The sequence below is a fragment of the Pyrgilauda ruficollis genome, unplaced genomic scaffold (assembly GCF_017590135.1).
Source record: "Pyrgilauda ruficollis isolate IOZ18807 unplaced genomic scaffold, ASM1759013v1 scaffold51, whole genome shotgun sequence".
Taxonomy (NCBI): Eukaryota; Metazoa; Chordata; class Aves; order Passeriformes; family Passeridae; genus Pyrgilauda; species Pyrgilauda ruficollis.
The window spans coordinates 4,186,090-4,204,468 of NW_024526711.1; the positions used below are offsets into that span (position 1 = coordinate 4,186,090).

Sequence of the window (18,379 nt, forward strand, 5' to 3'; positions counted from 1 at the left end):
CTCTTGAGAGATTCATCATGCTACACATCAAAACATTTTCACATCACACTTTATGTATGAAGAGAGATGAACTCCCTAAAGTCTTAGCTATACAAAAGGAACAGATCATACAGACCTTTCTGCCACCATAGAGACCTGGGGGGTTCTGTGTGGCAAACAGCATGAAGCGAGGGTGAGCTTTGACAACCTCCTGAGTCTCAGTAATGAACAGCTCTCTGTTATCATCCAACAAGCGGTTGAGAGCCTCCAGAACATCAGTGGGAGCCAAATTCAACTCATCTAGAACGATCCAGTAGCCCTTTCTCATTGCATCTATGAGAACGCCTTGGGGGGAACAGAAAAATGCCTCGTTAAAAATCTTATAAAGCAAATCTAAAAGAAGCATCCACTGAGATACTTTGAGCAACTAATTTCATTCAGGATGAACACTAAGGAAGCAACAGCATTGTTTAAATTGCTGGCTTATCATCTTTAAGTCCCATGGGACAAGCATGATGAGACACTCATGAACTTTTCAGAATTCATTGAAAATTACACAAGTGATTATCATTAAAGTGCAACTACTAACTTTATGACAGGTCATCTCTCCATTATAATAAACCAGACAAGTTAATCAGAAAAGGGAAAAAAACCCCAGGCACCGAAATGAGACAGGAATTTGGAGTATATAGAACATGCTCACTTACCTTCCTTAAATACCAATTTTCCAGAGGCATCTGATGTGTAACAGCCAATATATTCTTGGATATCAGTATGCTCATGGTTGTTAATCCTTACACAGTGATTCCCAGTAGCAGCAGCCAACCAGCGAATTAAACTGGTTTTACCAACAGAGGTCTCTCCTTGAATCAGTACTGGATGAGTCCTAAAAGCCATGACCAAAACAGTGGGTTAGAATCATGAGCCATGACTTTTTTCACACACAAGATGTGAACATTGTTAAATCACACTATCAAAACACCACCACTTAACTCCTTTGGGGTATGCAAGATCACACAAAACAGGGAAATACAAGTATCTTTACTCCCAAGTGCTAACAGCTAGCCATGAAGCTTTTCACGGCAGTGTGAAATAAGCAGGTTATTCTAACTGCAAGTTTCTAGATCAGAATTTAAATAAAACTGGGTATGGCAGTAAGATGGTTTAAGGAAACAAAAAACACATGTATAAATTTCAAGTCACTCTATAATGAAAAGTTAACTGTAAAGTAGAAGGAAAATAGACATTCTTCATCCAAACAATAAAGACTAGAGGGACACCAACAACTCAAGGCCTAAACAAACATATTTACCTTATTTTTTTAAATTAAGAAGTTAAAACACTTACCCTGCAGACACAACCCTGACAATGTCTTTCAGATTAAGCTTAACTGAAGAGGTGAGCACATAACTCTCATCTACTGCAGGTTCTTTGTCCCCAGCTGAAATCCAGTAGCCTTCTATAAGTATAAAACTCCCTCCTTTAGGTTTTGGTATTTGCTAAGGAGACGTGACAGAAATAACATATGATACAGATGCGTTTCAATTTGCTAGTGAAACAACTACTGTTACATCACTGCTACATATTCCCTAAAGTAATTTTAAATTAATCCCTGAGCACTCCTGCAGTAAACACTGTCCCCTTCTTACAGAATGCAAATTACAGGAAAAACCTGACCAGATTATTTCAGGGTCATGAAGCAGGAATCTTTGCCAGTGGCATGAAGATAAAAATGTCTCAAGAGTCTTAGCACTGAATTCTGAAGGGCATTTACAAGCAGGAACTTTGCTTTAATATTTTTTATATATTTGTACACATTTTCCAGTTTGAAAGGGTTTATTTTGAAACAAATACCCATCTCTTTAACTGGCTTCCCCATCCCCCATGCAAACTCATGCTGGGTTCCCAGCACTAGTGACATTCTTCCTTTCTCTTAAGAGACAAAGCACAGATGCCTCCTCATATCCATATGTTTTGCATTCAGAGCCTAAAAATATAAAGCCTGAGAAAGCTCCTCCAAAGTTTGTGAAAGCTTTACAGTTGGAACCACTGCATTGAACTGCCCACACTCCACAGTGCTTTAGTTATTCAGGCTTCCATATTTTTTCAAATTAACAAATAAACCAGCTAACATATCAACATTCAAGCAAAGTAAAAAGCTACAAAAGAAGGGCATTAATTTTTTCCACTTCTTAACTTTGTAGAATGAAAAACAGAACTGCAATGTACAGAACAAAATGAAATGTAGAGGAAAAATCGAGGGAAGATAACTCAAAATAAATTCTACTTTAAATAAAACAGCTCTTCATAATCTTAGTTGCCTACCTGCTTGAGAAGGCTTTTGATGTTGCCAGAGATTATATGCTGGCATATTAGCTTTTGAACCAGCGGGTGGGAACTTCTGTCAAGCTGTGTCAGGAAACTCAAACAGAAGCCCTAAGAAGAAGAATTATTTTCAGTGATAAACATGAAAAATAAGGAAAAATCATACAGATTAAAGAACCATTTCTGTTCAATACTGAACGTAGAGAAGATTATCCTTTACCCAAACAACCTCTGCAGCGAATACACACTGAAACAAATGCCAGCCCAGGTAATCACCTCATACAGGGAGCGTGCTATGCTGCCACATGGATTAGATGCTGCAAATCTCAACGCCCTGCACAGGGTACGGAGACTGTAGTGAGGTCTGTGGCCAGTTCCATCCACCAACTTTGTTTCTGCTTCCTTTCTCACAGACAAATAAAAGCTGCAAAAATTAAGTTACATAGAGCTGTTACTGATCAGACATTGCTTCAAGGAATCAAACCCCAAGTGCAAACACTTCAGTTTATCCCCAGCTGCTACTTTTCTCAAAAGCTCCAGGTTATGAAAGCCATGCCAAGCTCTGCCATCTGTACAGTCACTGAAGCACAGCAACAGAGTATTTTTAGAGGCATATTTTTGACAGAGCTTGATATACAGAGAGTGATTATAAACTCCAACGATTCTAAACATGAGATAGCTCACCTTACACTAGGGGAAAGAAAGGTAACTCTAGACAAACACACAAGACTTTCTTCAGAATTATCTACAGAAGCAAACTATTGTAGTCTCTCAGACGTGAAAGAGGACTGAAACAACAATTTAACTGGTGCCACCAAGAAAACAATACTGAATTTAAAAAAATTAAAATCTCCTTCCCACAAATACAGAAACCTGCAGAATTAAGATGATGGATGTTTATACTCTGCTGTTTCCTATAGCTATGCCAACTGCTGCATGGGGAGCATGATCGTGTCTCCCAAAGCAGTCTAACCACAGACTACCATCACATACTTACTTTCTGTGACTTCATCTTGATTTCATCAAGAATTTAAAAAGATTACAGTCAACTTACTTCACAATTCCTTGTAATGTATTTTTGTTCACATTCAAGCTTCTCAGATAATCCATTATAAGAATTTGCAAGTCTCCTTCATTTCTCAATTCTTCTACATAAAGTTCAGTAAACCTGCAAGAATCAAATCAATCTGTAACACTTAAGGCACCTGACCAAATGGAAAAATCATGTTATATATAAATCTCATAGCATATAACATTTTAAATTTTTAAGTAACACAAAAGTAACATTGCTAAAGCTGCAGACTGTAGATTGCCAAACCTACAGACTGACTCAAGAACCAGAGCAGTTGAAAAAGAAGGTATTGCTAATACTTTCAAGTAATTTATCTGAATTAGTTTAACATCTTAGACTGATAGCGAACAGTGTAACTTAAATTACAATTTTAAACAATTTGCAATAGATACTCAAATATTACAGCCTAAACAATGAAGTACTGACACAGCAGTAGGTATTTTTGACAAATAGAAATATAAATTCATTTAAACTTAGCAAGTTATGCTGATGCTGAAGTCTCTTTTCTTCTGTATTACATTCATTTCCTTTTCTTTCACTATTCTGCAAGAGAGCCAATAGCAATAAAACCTTGCTTTGCCACTAGTAACTACAAATTACTAGTTACACATAGCTGGTGCCTCTCTAGAGTCTTGCCCAGTGTTCATGAATCTGGGAAGGGACTACACATGCAACTTTTGGCACTCATGAGGGAAACTGCATCAAGGAGGAGATGTGTGCATACAGGAATAGGTAACGGTACTGAAGAATGGATTTGCCACAATTCCAATTGCCTTGCCACAGCTTATATGCTTTGAGACCACACATCAAATATTTTGAGTATCACACATCTGGGCCACCATGCAAACCACCTTCCTTTTGAGTGAACAAGACTACACATGCAGCTTTTTCCAAGGATCATCACCACTTCTGAGTTAAGAGAAAGGCTGCTAAACTGACACCAAGCACTTGCCTGTCTTTATTACTCTCATCAGCAACATAAGCTGCTGCAGTAGCATTCCCAGGTGCTGACAGCTTAAATGTGAGGAATAATAATTTCCTGCTCCCAATGACAACACTCTACACTACCGATAGACCATTGGCTCATGGCTCAGCTACTTCACCAAAGTACTTTGCTGACTCTATTTCATGAAAAACCTTCCCTATACATCTCTTACAGGTAGTAAATTTGAGTTCATACATCCTCAGGCTTCAGATAAAGCACTCTTCACTGGTCAACTCCTGAAACTAATTAAACTCTGAAAAAGACAGTGACTATTTTATCCCAGAATCATTATTTCCTACCTGTTTCTTATTCCTAGCGGAAGATTTCTCTTTCCAACATCTGTAGCTGGATTCATGCACGCAAACAAGCGAAAATCGGGGTGACGGACAAGAGGCTCTAAAGCAAAACAGAAATAAAAGACAAAGTTCATGATAAACACAGGATATTTATATGTTAAATACAGTGTATTTGATCTAAGGAGACTTTCTATTGCTGCACTACTACATTTCCTTAAAAATGCCAGCATCAAGAATTTTCAGAGAATACTCCTATGTGATTTTAAGTACCCGCATCTTCACAACAGCCACAGGCAAGTAAAACCCTGACTTTTTTGTGTGTAGTAGTATGTTGTAACAACACAAAACATTTCAAAAATTATGTCAGCCCTAAACTTGGAACTCCTTTTGTCTCTTTCAGAACAATAGCCAGTGTTTCCCTCAGCCAGGAAGAAAATCCAGCCTGGGATGTGGACACAACATTTGCCTCTCTCTGTAGCTCTTGAGAGCAGCATTCAGCAGCTGCATTTTTTTATCTTAACATCTGTAAAAGCAGTTAATTTTCTACACAGCAGTGCCCATAGTGCTGTTGAGAACACACCAGCGTGTGGACCCCTTGCAAAGAAGTACGAAATCTACAAAGAACATATTGCCCTCTTGTGCACACATGCATTTTAATGGTAAATGATCTCAACTTATTTTCAGCTACATAGGATTGGGAACTCATCTGAATACCAAAATACAGCATAAGCAAGCACAGAAATAGTACCTGTGTCTCCTCTGTCTAGTAACACCAGTGACCCAGATGATCCTTCCAATAAACCACTCAGGCACTCCAAAGTCTCTGCTGCAGCCAAGTTAATCTCATCCAATAAAACCCACTCTCCTTTTTTTACTGCTTGTGCCAGAGTACCCTGAAAGCAAGATCAATTTGTTAATCATGTTGCCAGGAATGAAGTGTCAACTGAAGCATTCAGATACTGGAATTACTTGGTGTGCAATCTACAGCCTGATTAGACAAATGGCAACTCCAGACCTTTACAGCAGTAGCAGTTTTACTGCTCTCTCTCAATAACAGCAGTCATTTTGCCAGTCACAGAAGTCAGACAGTTACCATACCATTGTATCAATTACCAGTTAGATTGGCTCAAATGCAACAGATTTAAGATCCCTTACTGGTGCAATCTAGCACTGTGGTACATATGCATCACTAACACCAGATGAAAATAAAGTTAATCCAAAGAAATCCAAAAACACAAGCAGTATTATGCTCCTAAGGAATCTGTACCCTATTAATTAAAGCTATACTTAAGTCAGAGGTTCTCCAACTACTCACAAAATACATTTTTTTATAGAGGACTGGTCAACATCCCACACACTTTACATGAAACTTGAGAGAATATATTCAGATTATCAGGGTGACAATAAACAAGCATAAATAAACCTCATGGTTTCTCATAATCACACTTAATGTCATCAAAACATATTACATGTTTGAAACATTTAGAAAAATAATTTCTAGATAAACAGCACAGATTCTTAATATTAAATCCTTCACAGGAATCCCTAGAAGCAAGACCTACTGTAGACTGATCAGGAAGTTTTTTCTAATCTCTCAGAGCCAAAAAGAAGATATGACACACTGATATTTTTATCATATCTGTCCTAATTCCTGTTATACAGCACAGAATTAATGTGCTCCCACAAACCAGTCTCCCACTGCCCATCTCACCACTGCTTCCTTGAATCTGCACACTTGATTTCACAGAGTTATCATGGCATACATTTTATTCCACAGCAAGGTCCTTGCCAGGAAACAATTTATATAATACTGATTGCAAAGTCTTTTAAATACTTCTCGTTATTCCTCCTAGTATCAAAATGCAAATATCCAAATACCTCAACAAATGCAAACAGAAGGGCATTTTCTGTCATTTTCATCTGTTGATGAGCATGATTCAGTTTAAGACCAAATGCCTCCCACTTTTCCTTCAATGGTAAGCCTGCAAGAAAAAGAAATTTAAGTCTGTACCATCAGAACAATAGCACAAAAAATGTTTGACAACAGTACTTGAATCAAATTGTTTCAAGCAGAGATACAAAAGTAAGCTCGAGCAACAAAAAACCTCAAGTCCAGCAGATGACACACCACGAATTTAAAAAATAATTTAATCTTGTTGTTTTGATTTTGTGAATGTGTAGTTTTTAATTTTTAAAATTTAACTGTATCCTTATGTCAATAGTGCTCAGATAATTTGCTATTCATTCCCAGATGAGGAACAAACACCTATATTGCACTTTATTCCAGCATGACTGTTACCACTGTCTAATTTCCAGAGACAGAAAGAGACATGTCAAAAAAATAAAACCAAATTTCTAACCCTTATGACAGAACAGATTAACAATGAACACTTCAGTATCAATAATTAACACACTATTGCTTATCAGATACAACAATGTTTACTATAGCACTGATTTTCGTTATTTGCTAAAATCACTACCTGAGCTACATAGAACATCAAAATTCCTTAAGAAACTTTGCAAGTTACAGATTTCAACATTCTCTTTATTTTAGGATTGTCAATTCTTGCAATAAATGCAAGAACTCCTTAAACTCTCTCTCTTTTTTTTTTTAATTTTTTTTTTTTTTTACATTTGTGGGCATTTATTTTTGTATCTGCATATTCAGAAGAGCCAATTAAAAAGAAGAGTGGAGATAAAGTTTATAATTACTTTCATTTAGCCCAAATGGAATGAAAGCTACAACTTCACTTGCTCTGCTGGTCTAGAACCAGAAACAACTCCATGCAAGGCAAAGTAACAACATTGCTTCAGCCCCAAAATGGGTTGTGAAGTATAAAACAAGAAAGACTTGGAGTCAAAACCACACTGGAACAAAATAAAGCACTAGACAAGTCAGCATCACTAACAGAGGAACCAAGGCAGAAGCAAGATCTTAAAAATAATGTTTTAGGGTAGTTCCTACCCTAAAACAGTTATTACTTTGGGTTTGATTCTGTTACTGTTATTTTGCTTTGTTTTTTCAAAAGGACATGTTTGTGAGACACAGGCAGGTTCCAGGGCTGAAAGTATGAATCCATTCACAGAGAAGATTGACACACAAACAACCAGGACTGTTCACCAGCACAGCAAACACGTACTGAGTGGAGACTAAATGTCAAGGGTACCACAGGACAGACAATCTCTACACTCTCAGACATAGCTAACAGCAGAGATGAGTTAGAAAAAGGAAAAGACAACAAAACAAAACCCAACCACCGTTCTAACAGTGTTCTAGCCCAACCAGTGTTCTGAATGTCCTGTTGCAATGTTGACATTGCATTTCTCAAAACCAGAAAAAAAAGATGTAATATAGGGGGAGGAAAAAACCCCTAAACCTCAAACAAACCCAAATTAAAAGAACAGAAGTCGCCAGTATTTATCTACCCTGTGCATGGTTTAGCACTAATGTGTGTTTGATCCAACTGAAGTCTTACCAGACGCATTTTCTTTTACTTCTTTATTAAGAGCAGATTTATGAATATGTTGCATTAGTTTTAGCAGATCATGCCAACGTTTCTGCCTGTAGCAAGTCTGAATGTGTCCCAAGAATGTTTGATTTTTCTTCCTAGAAAATGTCTGAGAGAAGAGTTCTTCAAAAGACTCTCGCAGAGGGAGCCAGATCAGCTTGTTATCCACAGGCTTGTAACTGAAGAGAAGCAAAAATGTAATTACTTATGTGAGACAGAGTCACCTGTGAACTTAAAAAAGAAAACAAGCCCAAAACCAGTTACTTGAAACAACAATAAGCTGCATGGATGAACCCTTGTTTCTGAAGTTTTTTAGTCAACTAATGAACTAAATATAATTGCATATATTTTAATGCACCATGAGGCAACTTTGTAAAGACAGGAACACCCTGACAAAATATTTGTATACTACCAAACAATCTGTCCAGCGAATATTACATCAGAATTATATTGAACAGCTTAGCCATTTTTAAAGACATTGAGCTGTGTTTTTGAATGACCTCATCACACACAGCTCTGCACACAATTCAGTGAAACTGCTCTGCTCTTCAGCAAAAATAAGGTTTCTGCATGCAAACATGTTTATTAAGACATTTCTCTTACTAGGTAACAGATAGTGCCCATTTGTTCTGCAGAACAGACAAAGCAGTGGTCAGAGACTCACCCCCCTAAGAGATCTGCCGTGTCACTTTGTTGGTTCATGTTGACAACCCTCAAACGGTGTCCTTGAAACAGAGATGAAAAGCACCATCAACTTGTGGGTTTGTTCATTTGTTGTTTTTCAAATTATCTTCATGCAAGTTACAATTTTGACACATTATTTACCTGTAATATGAGCTAGGTACTGGACTGCTGAGGTTTTGCCAGTTCCTGTTTCACCAACCAAGAGCACAGGCTCTCCTTTGACAACACACACTGCAAGCTGCTCAATCAGCACTGCAGATGGCCGTGTGGCAGCAAAGGTGTGTTTTACCCTGGAGAAAAAAACCAAGTTACTCAAACTAAGGTTTATCAAGGAGCTCATTCCAATTTTACCTTTATTGTTTTTTTAGTGGCGTGGTTTGATTTAGGATTTTTTTTTTAATATAGGTCTGAAAAGACATAGTTCTAAGACCCCCTTCTAAGATACTAATTTTTCTCAAGATACAACTTAAAAATTCAGGGTTTCCAAATAACTTCCTGGCCAATGAAGTTACCAACACATACAAAAATCTCCCTCTACCAAGGTAGGGCCATCAAAATCTTTTTATAACAGCTGTGGATCCACACTCTTTTGAAGAAACTCTAGTTCAAAGAAGCTGAAAATCTCCATGCTTTGGCTTCCAGAAGCATGATGCAGACACTCTTAAAAATACACAAGGTAAAACTTAGATAGCAAGGGAAAGAGCTCTCACATTCCTTTCATTAAAATGAGAATACCCAATTCGCATTTTCCTTAAACCCTCTGACCTGCAGTCCATTCTATTCCATCAAAAAATATTTCAATTCACATGGAAACTACACCTTTGTACAGTGAGAGCCTGGGTCTGCTTCTTCACAAGATTCACTCTTCCTACAGAGACTTCTTGTTCCCGTATTGAAATTTCCGGTTTATAGAGTTCACAGTAGAACTCCACCTGTGAAAAAAGCATCAGCACTTCCAATACTAATGTTGCTTACATCACAGTAAGAACATCCACACCATGCTACCAGTATTATTTTGCAACAAGTTAATTTTTTTCTGTATTTTGGAGGTTTTACATAATCATCACCTAAAATAGTGAAGGACCTCAGAAGTGTTTTTATCTGTACAAACAACTTTCAACTTAGTAACTTGGTAACAGTCTTTGTCACTGTATTTCTACTTCACCTACTTCCACCACAGTTCAACTACAGAAACTTGAACAGTTATTTTAACAATAAACAATCTCCCTTAAAAAAACCCTCTGTGTAAATAAGGATATTTTACCCCTTGCAGGGAATAATACATTCCTGTAAGGAAACAGTGCAAAGAAGGACAAAGAGAAAAACCCAGAGAAGTTTCAGGGATCCATTTGTCAACGTAAAGTAACAATAGAGGCTATTTGTTGTGCAGACTTCTACAGTCAGAAATAGTTGACAAAGAAGTGATTTTAATTCTGTCATTTACAGAGCTCCAGAGAGGCAGCTGATTTTGCAATCAGTGAGTACAAAAAAAGTACCAGTAAAGGTCATGTTTCTCTCTGATCTCTCTGTTAGAGTGATTAACATTCACTGATTCACTGTAAACCACCTAAGAAAAAACACATTCTTTGCTACCCTGTCCATCTAGTGGTATCATGCGCTTAGGCAGCTGTGCTGCTCCACCTTTGAAATCCTTCTTTTGCATCATGAGGCCATTTGCTCTAAAACAGGTTGCCTGGAACTTTCTCAGAAAAAAGAAATGCAGCTGAATACAAAATAGGAGAAAAGCAGATCCTGGGATGGGACAGAAAGCAAAAAAAAAAAAACTGTTTGGGAAAGAGAGGTGGGCATAATTTAAATGAAAAAATTAGCTTAACATGTTTCAATTAATCATAGAAAAATTGCAAGCTATAGAATACTAACAATAAAGATCATGTTAATTGTAGCTCACCATACCTTTTTTTTTGAAATGTTTAGGTAACTTCCAATAACTTTTGCCATTTTCTGTCTGCTCCCTTGGTTGGACAACATGGCTGTGAAACAATCCAGTGCCTGTCAAGGAGAAAACCAACTTGAAAACTAATTTTGTATGATTTTATCTGACAAAGCACCATCTTAATCTAAAGGAACTCAAATCCAATTCAACCATTGTAAATAAAACTACTTCACTGTCCTCTGATTAAGTCAAACAACAGAGTTCAAACAGATGCAATGAGAACTTCTAAACTCTATAATGTAGTGGGTTTACACCAAAAATAAAAACTTTTCAATGTCCAACTAAAAAAGCTGTTTTTAGACGCATGGACCAAAATGGAGGTGGAAGTAACCTCGTAAGATCTCACATCTCAAAACTAACTGTGATGGATGCACACCCAAAAAGTCCTCAACCTATACTGTAAGCTGATAAAGAAGTAAGTGGAAAAGTAGCCCCATATTACAAGAAAAAGAAAGGTCTCTGCCACATGCAATCCCAGCTTGTATCAGTTACAATCATTTTGCACCATGCGGTTTGTATGACAGCAGGAAATTCTTTTAGCACCTTACTGCAAACAACAAAAGCTTCTGATCAGAGAGATCACAAACATTCCAACTGCAGTCCAATTGCTTCAAAACAAAACCAAACAAATTCCCATCTCACATTCCCAAAGAGAGCATTTTGTGAGACATGGCTAGAATTTGGGATCAACTGGATCAATTTCTGCATCAAGTCTTACCGCACCTCCTGAAAAATATTCACTGCTCCGGTTGAAGAATTACTGTCAAAGTTGTAAGCAATCCTGCTGCACCAATTCAGTAGGTCTCTAAAAAGAAAAACCAAAAAGATTTGGTACAAACATGCCAAAATGCACAGCACCTTCCTTCATGTTCAGCTTAGGTCACAACGTCATCTTGTGGCACTTGCACGTGTTGCTGTTGTGCAAGGTGTACGTGGAAAGACACAAAGGACAATAATTCTCAGGAGCAGCTGAGCACAGACCAACATCACTTATAAATAGATAATACATACTCCCATTAAATCATAACTGTAACTGTAAAACTCAAAGGTATTAAAGAATCCAGAAAGGTATAAACCACCCATTCTTTTCAAGATACTGACTCTTTACCAATAACAAGATCTTCCAAAAGGCAAGAAAAGGAAATTTTATTCTAGAAAAAACTGATGTCCTTATGCTCCACAAAAATATCAACTACCACACAAAGAATTTACCAACTAATGCACAAAGCACTACTGCTTACAGAAATTCCAGATGAATAGAACTGACATTTGGTAGGAGAGGAAGAAATAATTCAGCATCAAACTACATTTCATCACAGAATTTCTGAAATTAACAGTACATTACAGATACAGTTCTTTTCAGTCACCTTAAGTTATAATGTTGAGTGTTCAGCATGAAATAATGTAGATAGTATACTCAGTTACTGAAAATTTTATCTTCTAGCTACTGAGAGAAAATTATACAGCACCTTCCAGTTCTTAACTAGTACTGATATCTTGTGTTAACAATAATTAAGAATAAATTCATATGGCCTGATACCAACAAAGCACTGCACATGACAGAACCCACAGGTTCCCCCATGCCTCCCAAAAAGTAAGTATAGCAAATAGGAAGTTTAAATAATCCAGAATGAGTTTCTTTAAATGATATATTAATCATTATTTCAAAACAAAAAATGTATTTCCCAGTTTTTCACATTTAATTATTCAAGCTATCACCATTATTTCTAAAAAATTAAATATAATTGAAATAAACCCTTCTATCTATGTAGCTAGTGACTTCCAATAAATATATAAGAAAAAACAACCTTAGAGATAGTTCTCGTCCTTCCAGATTTGGTTTCTTATGTTCTGATCTCGATTCTGATGCTGCTTCTGGCAAGTGACTGGAGGCAGCAGCACTGCTTTCTGGTGCCTGATACTTGTCTCCTGCAAGGTCAATGAAAATGTCTAGCAAGTGATCTGTCACAAGACCAAGTTTGGGGTATCTCCTTTGGAGGACCTGAAACCAGAAACAAAAAAAAAAATGAAACAAAACAACAAACCCATTCACATTGGAAAGAAACCAACACCCCAGTTTTTACTGGGAGATGCTTCAATAGATATTTTATCTAGCAAGCTACATAAAACTGCTCTCTTGCAATCTCTTACCTGAAGAAAATAGAAATTATGACTACTATGATACTGATTTCCATGCCAAAAAGGAACTTTTCCAGCTCAATGCTACTCCAATTCATTTAAAACATTTGCACAAATACCAACGGGAAGAACAAAAAGGACATTCAATCCTATCTGAACCCAAATCATGACCAGTTTACAACTTTACAACTGGTAACAGAAGTCCTTACCTCCCACCCTTCTTTTTATGACTAAATTCGTTTGAGCATGTTAAGGGGATGATTTTTCTTTTGTAATTTCCTTTCAGCTCAGTTCTCTCCACTAAAGCTTGCCAATCAAAATATTGCTTCTCAAAATAACTTTTCACAGATAGAGGCCAGGAAAACTGGTCCTACCCTGCCAAACAGAATTTTAAGATTAACAAGAAGACCGTGAGACTTGTTTTCAAGGCAAGCGAGTGTACCACTATGGAATCGTAGTGCTTAATTTATACATTTTTGTGACTTAGGCTACAAAGTTGCAGAAAAAGAATAAAAAGAACCTGGCGGTAAGAGACACAGCTAACACTCAAGTTTTGTTTTTTCATAAGGTTTTGATAGTTGTTCTTGCCCCACTCCTAACAACTCCCAATAACACTCCTAACTCCTGACAAATGACAAGAAAGGAAAAAAAGCACACAGGTATTTAAGGCCACCCATAATTGTGCTGGCTGCTGAACGAGTCCAAAGGAGTGAATGAATTCTACTGAAAAAAATGTCTTCTCCATTCTAGAAAATTCAGAACTTTCTCCTCAACTCTGCTAGACACTATTCACTACCTTTTCCCTCAGCCAAGGTTCTTTTAGAATCAGATCCTGTTTTGAGCTCTGTATCACAAGGAGAATCTCCAGAGAATTGAATTTTCATATGAGCTCTAGGCTGTTTTAATCTTCTGAAGAACTACACAGAGCAAACACCTCCCAGAGATGCTAACAAAAGAAAGATGTTAATAAAAGCAGTTATTTTTCACTGACAATTGACCAACTATTTTTCAGCTCAAAGCTTAGAACGCCAAATTAGAGTAAACTCAATTTTCTTTTTTGCTATTTCTCTCTGCTTTCAAGTCCCTGTGGCCTAATAAGCAGCAAAATAACTTGATTCTTAGACCCACACAAAGCACAATTATGTCTGTCAAGGCAAGTTCCGGGAACCTTTGTTCAATTCACTTCGAATTCTCCTGACAAACTGCCTGTTTACTTCAAAATTGGCAGCACAAAGCTGAAATTCTAAGAGTCTATTGTAGACTGTGAAGATAAAATAAGGATTCAATTAATTACTGAAGAACATTTATTACCCTAAAATGAAATACTGACATGCCACAATGGAGCAACACACCCCCATACCTCCTTGAGCTCTCCTTTGCTCATGTTATCCAGATGTATTTTGGTCCAGTATTTGTCCAGAAGAGCAGCATGGCTGCTTTGCTGCCTGTACCACCCTCCACCACAGCTGAATATCCTAAATCAAAACAACAATGAAGAAACGCAGCATGCTGAGTGTGGCTGAAGAATTCAGCATTTTCAGTACATCAAAGAACGTTACATACAGCTGCTACAGCATAATCTAACAGGTATAAACGACACTGTTTGTCACTGTGCTGTCATGTACCCCGCCTTGCCCGTCCATGTTTCCTTAATTACTTGTTATCACAGTGTTTTTCTTCCTACATGCCAAAATCTCCATAGAGATACTTTCAGAAAGACTTAACTTACTGCCAGTTGTCTATCTGCACAAACAGAGGCAACATATAGAATCTTTTGTAAAGGGAGAAACCTGACAGAAGTGGTCTGTGAAGTACCTCAAAGGATCTGTGATCTTATTGCAGAGATGCAGGAAAAGCATGTTCAGCCCAGTCAACTCCACAGTGTTTCACAATTATTCTTCCTTGTCCTCCAGACTCAGCTCTTTCCAGCATACATTTCATTCCCTTTGTTCTTTTACTACAGAAGTAACTATTCAGCCATGTGTTTTTACCCACTGTAGAAGTAGCCTGGCACATGCAAAGCATTAGATTTGGGGTTGTGGTTTGGCTTCTGTTTTCTGGCGGGTTTTCATTAAATTTTTTCTTCTTTGTTGTATTGTGTTTGGTTTCCATTGTTAAATACTATTTCCCAGCTGTAAACTGCAACCGATTCACAGAATCTACTCTAATGAGCCTAATGAAAATGGTAATTTGCTGCTATACAAACTGCTCACTGACTTGCTGGTTTCGGCTGGGATAGTTAAATTTCTTCACAGTAGCTGGTGTGGGGTTGCGTTTTGCATTTGTGACCCAAACAGTGCTGATAATACAGGGGTGTCTTAGTTACCCCTGAGCAGGGCTTCAGAGAGGCAAGGCCTTTCCTGCTTCTCAGAAAAGCACCAGCACCACCCCAGCAGAGGTGGGTGAGGGAACACAGGGAGTTGGGATGGGACATGGCCAGGAGAGCTCATCCCAACTGACCACAAGGATATTCCATATCAGACGGGGTTGTGTCTAGCATATACAGCTGTGGGAAGAAGGAGGAAGGGTGGGGATGCTCAGAGTGACAGGGTTTGTCTCTTTGTTTGTGTGGAAAGCTTTTGCTTTATCTAAACTCTATCTCAACCCATGACTTTTTCCCACTTTCTCTCTTCCAACTCTCTCCCCCATCCTGCTGCAGGGGACTGAGCCAGTGCCTGTGTGGTTTTTAATTGCTGACTGAGGTTAAACCAAGACAACCATGCATAAAGAAATAAAAATTCTCATGAAATGAGGCAACCAAAGGAGTGGAATACAGAAGACTCAATTCAAGAAAAAATAGATCAGAAAAACAAATTTATAGAAGTAAGACAAAAGCAGGAAAATTTGTTAAAGGCTTTGAAATAAACGGCAAAACATTTGATAAACATGTAACTGCCATTCCCCACATAGACCTCCTAACCTTTAACCTTGATACAACATTACATTTTCTTATACAAAAAGTCATTTTGACATCCCAGGCAGGAGCCACTACTACAATGAAAAAATCAGCAGAGTATATTGTATCATTTTCTGGTTAGAAGACATTACAAACACCTATATTGATGCAAGATTTTCATAACCATCAATAATAAACCTTTTTCATGCCTTCTTAAGAATGGTATTTTGTCTTGGTGATGGGTTGGTTTTGTAGGGTTCCTCCAACCAAGGTTCATTTCTTCAGCCTTGTTGAAGCTATTTTTTCTGTACAAAGATTGCGATTCACCCCAAGGCTGCTTCAAGTAAAAAAAAAAATCTTACAGTTTCTATGACTTACATTGTTTGTTAATTGGAAACTGCTACAATACTCCCACACAAGCACCTTGTACTAAAAAGTACCTTGGACTTAAAAATAGGACACCCATGTTCTCATCTCATTTAAGTTTACAAACCTACCTCCTGGTTGCAAAAAATTGGAATCCTGGTGCTACTTTTAAGCAGTCACCACGACCAGGAATCAGCAACTCTCTTTTCTCCAAAAGAGGAATCAGCACAGAGATCTGGAGAGAAAAAGAAAAATTATAAACTTTTTTTTTTTTTTTTTGGTGACACTATCAGACAGCACAACCATCCACCCTTATTTCACACTTGAGATGCTGAGCAATACCACTGAGCACCATTACATTGCCAGCTACTGCTATTTCCAGAGATACACTTCCAAGTGATGCTAACAGGAACTGCAGAGTTCCCAGCAATTTTAATCAGCACTGGAAGCCAAAGGTGTGATGTTTACTTACCTTTCTTTCTCCTGTATTTAAATTTAATTATTAGAGAATGGAAATGACAGTCTTCACACTACAAGTCCAAATCAAAACTATTTATTTTAAAATTATCAAATGACTTATTAGACACATTCAGATCAGAAGCTTTATTTTGTTTATCTGCCTGAACAAAGGTGACTGTGTCTCAAAGATGTCATTCTCCAACATCAACCGTTTTTAGTGTATATACTGCTACCCCAGGAGAGTTTGGTATCTATTTATAAAATCTAGCTTTCCCTGGGGTAGAACAATAATGGTGGTGGAAAGAAAGAAGTTGGTGTATGACTGACTACACCAACCCCTCAGCACAGAAGGAGGCACACAGAAATTCTTTGATATGGAGAAAGCAGACAAGATGCCTGCAGGGAGGACCTGAAGAAAGGGATTTGATGAATGCAGGATACTACTCAGGCTATGCTCATCATGAGTGCAGTCAGCCAAATCCACAGAAGTAAGTGCACGACCTCCTAGCAGTGAATTGTCTGTACATACAAGCTCTATGCATTTGGTTTTTTATAAATTTTCCATTTCTATACCAGAAAGCCTAGAACCTAATAAACAGGTTATTCAGTCACACAAAGGACGCTTTATGGAACGGATATGAAAGGAAACAACCAGCAGAATGTCCAGCAGGCCTATGCAGCAAAACATCTCTATCACACCATGCTTGCAAATGACTTGTTTTCAGCAGCCATTACTTCAAGAGGCAAGGATGACTGACTAGCTAGTTGTTCTGGAGCCAAAAAAACAGGAAATCTGTTAAAACTTACAATGCTTAGTGCAACAGCACATTTTTAATATGGAAGAAATGTGTAAGAAAAAATATGTGGAAGGGAAAAAAGGGCACACACACAAAAAAATCTTACTAACAGCACCAGCCACATATATTGACAATATTTTGTGGTGTTTAGGGCCACAATTTGTTTCAAACACCAAGACACTATTAAATACACTAATTATCAGACAGATGATCAGTGTCAACTCCAGTTTTCAGAGTGAAATCTGTGATCAGTGTCAGGGTCACTGATCACTTTGTTACTCTGTAACAAAGACAAAAACTAATGAGGTGTGCAAACATGAGAACCAAGACAGGTGAATTCTGTCTAACCCCTTCTAAAGCAGCAGCATTTTCAGCATGCTGCTCCAGACCCCTGGTTATCGGACTCCCAGAATGCCATCATGGGCATTAAGAACAGTACCTTAAAGCAAACATGAAGCTACCTACCACATCCAGAGGAGCATAATCAATATCCTCCAGAAGTATCCAGTGACCTTTGGTAACAGCTTGTGTCAAGGTGCCAGGCTGCCACACAAACTCCCCTGGTACATCCGTGCATCGATACATCCCCAGCAGCGTCTGTGACAGAAACAACCGGCACATCAGAGACCTGGCACTGCCTCCCCAGAGCAAGGGATGGCAAATACAACCAAAGCTGGGACAGAAGGGACACTTTACCTCCGCCTTACTAAACACAGAAGTGACCCTTTACCTCCACCTTACTAAACATAGAAGTGACACTTTACCTCCACCTTATTAAACACAGAAGTGACCCTTTACCTCCACCTTACTAAACAATGTGTCTGGCAATCTGTGCCCAGCACTGCACTTTTTTTAATTAAGAAGAGTTTCCCACCTCCAATGGCAATTTAACTGAAAGTCAATAATGAAAACAAACTA

General features: G+C 37.9%; 1 protein-coding gene across 2 annotated transcripts in view; it reads right to left on the reverse strand.

The window, feature by feature from the left end:
* MDN1 (midasin AAA ATPase 1) overlaps positions 1-18,379 on the reverse strand; it is a 92,442-nt gene that overhangs the window by 61,620 nt on the left and 12,443 nt on the right. For both annotated transcript variants that reach the window (XM_041480352.1, XM_041480351.1), the window contains exons 7-25: positions 17,927-18,058; positions 16,337-16,440; positions 14,304-14,418; positions 12,613-12,806; positions 11,528-11,609; positions 10,765-10,860; positions 9,670-9,782; positions 8,992-9,140; positions 8,831-8,891; positions 8,134-8,345; positions 6,536-6,639; positions 5,406-5,550; positions 4,661-4,757; positions 3,359-3,472; positions 2,581-2,728; positions 2,305-2,415; positions 1,327-1,478; positions 687-865; positions 116-324 (exon numbers count right to left, since the gene is read on the reverse strand). In XM_041480352.1, coding sequence (XP_041336286.1) covers positions 116-324; positions 687-865; positions 1,327-1,478; positions 2,305-2,415; positions 2,581-2,728; positions 3,359-3,472; positions 4,661-4,757; positions 5,406-5,550; positions 6,536-6,639; positions 8,134-8,345; positions 8,831-8,891; positions 8,992-9,140; positions 9,670-9,782; positions 10,765-10,860; positions 11,528-11,609; positions 12,613-12,806; positions 14,304-14,418; positions 16,337-16,440; positions 17,927-18,058 — 2,517 coding nt within the window. The remainder of the gene's footprint in view (positions 1-115; positions 325-686; positions 866-1,326; positions 1,479-2,304; positions 2,416-2,580; positions 2,729-3,358; positions 3,473-4,660; positions 4,758-5,405; positions 5,551-6,535; positions 6,640-8,133; positions 8,346-8,830; positions 8,892-8,991; positions 9,141-9,669; positions 9,783-10,764; positions 10,861-11,527; positions 11,610-12,612; positions 12,807-14,303; positions 14,419-16,336; positions 16,441-17,926; positions 18,059-18,379) is intronic.